General features: G+C 38.6%; 2 protein-coding genes across 2 annotated transcripts in view; both read left to right on the forward strand.

Annotated features, from left to right (window-relative positions):
- LOC146478612 (uncharacterized) overlaps positions 1 to 3009 on the forward strand; it is a 13130-nt gene extending 10121 nt beyond the window's left edge. The window contains exon 6 of the mRNA XM_085112198.1: positions 1940 to 3009. Coding sequence (XP_084968324.1) covers positions 1940 to 2152 — 213 coding nt within the window. The 3' untranslated portion in view covers positions 2153 to 3009. The remainder of the gene's footprint in view (positions 1 to 1939) is intronic.
- A 950-nt stretch (positions 3010 to 3959) lies between these two features.
- The window catches only part of LOC146478613 (histamine N-methyltransferase-like), a 2572-nt gene continuing 1531 nt past the window's right edge, over positions 3960 to 5000 (forward strand). The window contains exon 1 of the mRNA XM_085112200.1: positions 3960 to 5000. This exon is cut by the window's right edge and continues 1531 nt beyond it. Within this exon, the coding sequence (XP_084968326.1) occupies positions 4902 to 5000 (99 nt within the window). The 5' untranslated portion in view covers positions 3960 to 4901.

Genomic DNA, 5000 nt, shown 5'->3' on the forward strand with positions numbered 1-5000 from the left:
TACTCAAGGTTTATTCTCCGATCGGTTTCGTCTGATAACTACAGACTTTATCAGGGAACTTGAAACAAGATTATATGAGGAACTTGTTTGTATTGTAAAACTGAGTTATGTATTTACACCATCTAATCTTGTTTAAAACTCCCTGATGAAGTCTTTAGTATTCAGAGGAAACTGGTCGGAGAATAAACTTTCCCGGAGTAAACAAGCTTAAAATTTCGTTGCCGTGTGCTTGTCACTAGTACCTTGCTAAAAAAAATTATAAATAAACAAAAGGATTAGGTGGTCATAAGAATCACCGTTTTAGAAGACAGGAACTTCTACTCTTACAACAAATTAGCGTTTGAACAGTTCGAACTTCAGCTTTATTGCGGTCAATAACACGGGATACGACTGCCATCTAACTTCGCTTGTAAAGTTTCCGCTCGCCGCAATTTTGCCGATTTTTATTCGAATTACACGGTCAACATCATGAACAGTTTTGTTCCTTCCTCACAACATTGACATCTTCCCACGTTCCAAATGTTGCCCACCCAAATGGTGAAATACGCTTTCCAACGCTGAGAGAAAATCCACCGAAGTACTTATTATATACCGCCGGGAAGACTCGTATTATTTTCCAACAGTTTAACGCCACTTTGTTGCGAGAGCGGAGGGTTCCTTCAAGAGAGGATTTTGACGAATGATAATCCAAAGAAAACAGATTCAGACCGCCTCTGATAATTGAAACTTAACCGCCACAGATGAGGCATCATATAAGAAGTTCTTGACCTTTTTCGTGTGGCGAACCCAACTTATAGAGACCGTTACGTAACCTAAATTCTGAGGGAGTTTAACAAAACCACAGTCTTAACCGATTTCAATCTCGCAGACCCGAACAGTGATATGTTCTCTACTGTAAACTAAGTCAAGAAGGCATAGAGATCTGGCGGCAGTTGTTCAAAAGAGTGGATAACTTTATCCAGCAGAAAAATGTATTGGTCTACTACTGGATAGTGATTTGTTCACTGGATAACGTTGTCCACTCTTTGAACCGCGGCCTGACTAGACACACACTTATCTGACCCACTTAAAAACAGCTATACATAGGTCTGTTGTTTACCCCAAGCCATTGTTTGAGTTAGACAACAAACCCATAGTGTTTTTCAGGGCATCTTTAATTCCACCCCATAGCGGGAGCAAAGATTTCTTAATTGAGATATGCCTGAAATAGATTATTTTCTAGCAAGCAGGAGCCCAGTTTATGTAATGCCTTGTTTGCTGTTTTCACGTCAGTTCTTCCTTTGAGCTAATTTAAGTCGACAAGGCGTTTTTCTTTTCTTTTTGGAAGGAAACAGATCTAGAAAGGAGAAAAGTACCATAAACGCAGACGTATATACCTTTCCCAAAATTTTTTGGAATGATTTCAGGAGATGGAAATGCCAAATCTTATCCGAAATACTCATACCCGTGAATATGCTTCATCTACCTTAACAATACTATTAGACCAGCTTTAATAAAAGTGCTACCTTTAGAGGTCGGGCCTTTAGGATAATTCTACATGTACATGGAAATATGTCTTTCTATGTTGATATCAATGAGGAATTCATGACGTCGTTACTTTACTATATTGTGACAGGTCAGTTCTAAGGCGGTTTCCAAGCCAAAACTAACCAATCACAGAACTCGAAGCAAACGCATGTAAGCGGCGTCAAACGCGGGAGAGTAAACGCGTGCTACAAGACATGATTGGATAGTGTCATCCTTTACTTTTGATTGGTTGAGAAACCGAAAATGGCGAAAACTTTTCTTAACCAAGCCCTGAGTGTTTATTAAGAAATATCAAGCGATAAGAAAACAACTGCAAATCTACCACAACTCACAGAAACTCCTGACTATTTTAATCTACGTTTTAATCTAACTTAAGTTATCGCTAAACATTTTTTTCCGTTTTCCCTCGCAGCGTGTGCTGTTGTTTAACGCATATGCCAGGCACGCCATGTGCAAAGCAGGGGTTGATGTATTGGACGTATTCCCCATTAGCGATGCATACCCTGCAGGAACTGGTCTGCCTAGGAAGCCCTATGACGCAGTACATTTCAAGGGTCACGTGTTTCAGTCGGTAGTGAACTTGCTTCAAAGATATTTCAGTGGCCATCAGCTACCTAACGGCTAAACTTAAAAAAATCTCAGCGGAATAAAAATAAACTCTGAAAACAAGTTGTTCAGTTGAAAAGCCTTCTTGGGGGAAGGGCAAGAGATCATCTTCCCCTCATTTCAGGTCATAATGATTTGAACTACAAGGCCGTTTTATCAGCCTTGTAAAGTTATGCATGTCCTAAATATAAGTTGATATTGGCAATTCTTTTCTCACGCATTATGGACAGCAGTAAAAATAAGGACTATTCTTTTACTTCTTTGGTTTTGGAAACTTGATTTACCATTGATTACAGGTTTTAATTCGTTGAACATAGTTTCCCCGAGACCGTCTCGACTGTTATAGGTGAATGCAGAAAGAAAAGTATTTGTTTCTGTAGTTGTTCACAGAGAAAAAAATTTAAAGGGGTAGTGTCACCTACTTTTAATGTAACTTTGAAAAGCCAAACATATTTGTAGCGATGGAAACATTAAAATAAGGTTCAGCTTTGTCAAAAGTCACCCTACTAGTGCACAGAAACAATATTAATTGTTTTTGGCCGCAGATGGCTTGAATAGGAATGGATTGCAATTTGAAAAAGTTGGCTATTTTTCTTTTCAAGTTCGTCCCGTGCATCCTAAAGAAATCGCTAAAAACTGACTATAGTTTGTTCTTCCTCGCAGAAATCACTCAATAATTTCCTTCCAGTGCTCTAAGAGAAATAGGCCATTTCCGAGTTGCTGTGAACCTCACTATGAAAGCGAGGCTAAGTGCAAAACTTTTCATATGAAAATTGGTTTTGTTTGCATATGAATGAAAACTAATTTTCATAACAGACACTTTGCACTTAGCCTCGCCTTCATAATGAGGTCTAAAGCAACTCAGAAATGGTCTATTTAACAATTATTCTACGAGCGCGCGTTGGATATGAGATGATAGATAGCCAACGAGGCGCGAAGGGCCGAGTTGGCTATAATCATCTCGTATCCAACAAGCGCGAGTGGAATAATTGTTTTATTAAAAACAATCAAGAAATATTGTAAGTAATGACTGGTTTCGCTTAGCAAGAACAACCAGAAGACCATTTTAATGATCCCTATCCTCGGGCATGGTATAATGGCTCATATACCATGGCTGCTAAGCCAATCAAATCCCTGGAATTGCATTATACAATGATCCAGTTTTTAATAATTTATGTTAGAGAATAGTTTCTTTGTGAAACATTTGAGCAGTTCTGACCACAATATTGAGAAATGCCCCGTGACAGGGCTCCTTGACGGTACTATTGCGTGGTCTACGACTATGCAGGCAAAAAAAAAAGAAAGAAAGAACTTAGAAATGATTGTTGAAATATTGAAATCCAAAACGAAAACTAGGGGCAACTATGATTTTTTCAGAGATAATAAGCTTCAATTCTTAATAAAAAAAAAGGGCATTGCTGCTATGTACTTTAAACTTACTGTTGTTTAAAATATTGTTTAAATAATAATAATAATAATAATAATAATAATAATAATAATAATAATAATAATAATAATAATAATAATAATAATAAAACTTACTGTTGCCTTATTATCTCTGAAAAATGCCTGGTTAACTCCCACCTCTTTTTTGCGATCCCGAACGTACTTGCTAACGTCTGCTTTGTCCCGTGTAGATATAAACCGAGCAAAAAATTACCCTTGCATTTAGCGGCACCGTCCTTAAGCCATTCATCCCCCCCCCCCCCCCCCCCCTTCTACATAACTTTTTCAGGGAAACACAGCGATCAACACATTGGCTCGTCAATTGAACGGAAAAAAAGAATGTCAAACGATCTAGAAGAGTCACATACCAGAAAGGTATTAGTCTAATCAAAGGTCAACGATAATAATTTGCCTTGTCTATGGCGGCCCCGGTGCACCGAAACATGCTTGTGCTCCCAAAGTCTTAAGTCATCCATAAAAAAATCATACGTAGTCGATCACATACATGGGCGATAGCCAACAGATGCTTGTATTTTAGGGGTAATGGGTTAAACTAATGCAACATTTCAATGTGATTTGAGTAGAGGGCTAGCAGCCAAATTAAACCAATGGACTGAAAGCTGTTTTGTGGTCTCTCGCCATCAAGGAGAATAATTCAAGCCTGATTTATCATCTCTCGCCATCAAGGAGAATAAATTACAGGGTTATTCGGCTAATTGACTTGCATTCTTTTGGACAATATTTACAAAGAATTTTGACACCTGGGGATAAAAGAAGAAAAACACCCACGAGGTCACGACAAACCATAAAGGAGCAGATTAATGCATGCTACAGGAAACACTGAATTTGACAAGTTTACGGTGACTAAGCAAATATTAGCTGAATGCAGGAAATCTATTGCCATCTGTCGAATGATCCTTTTATGAATTATGCCAAACACATCCAAAAGCTTGGCTGAAATTATGAAATATCGGAATTTGCAGTTACGTGACCGAATTTGTCAACCAGCTTATTGAATGAGAGATGACTTCGCAAATTCCTTGCTAGACTTAGTTGTCGCCCGAGGCGGCAAAACAAGTTCCACTTAATCGTGCTCTCAGCCACAACGTCTTATGCACAATAACCCAATTAAATGCGGTTTAACTTGTGCCGTTTGGAAAAAATATTACTGAAGAGATAACAAAAAGAGGATTATTTTAGTCGGAGCGAACTGAAGGTGGTCATTAGGCTGCACATTCCTCAGAGAGCGTGGATAGCGAGCATGCCGGACATAGTGTTACCTTATTCATACTAACAGGCTCGTGTCTGTTCACTTATCCAAGATGTCTGGCAGAAAGACATCCTTATCTCAATCACACGAAGCTTACGAAAAAGCTTTCAAGACATTTCTGGATCACTCTACAGCCAGACAGTCGATCGTG

This window comes from Pavona decussata, unplaced genomic scaffold (genome assembly GCF_977016875.1).
Source record: "Pavona decussata unplaced genomic scaffold, jaPavDecu1.1 SCAFFOLD_64, whole genome shotgun sequence".
In the NCBI taxonomy this organism is placed as follows: domain Eukaryota; kingdom Metazoa; phylum Cnidaria; class Anthozoa; order Scleractinia; family Agariciidae; genus Pavona; species Pavona decussata.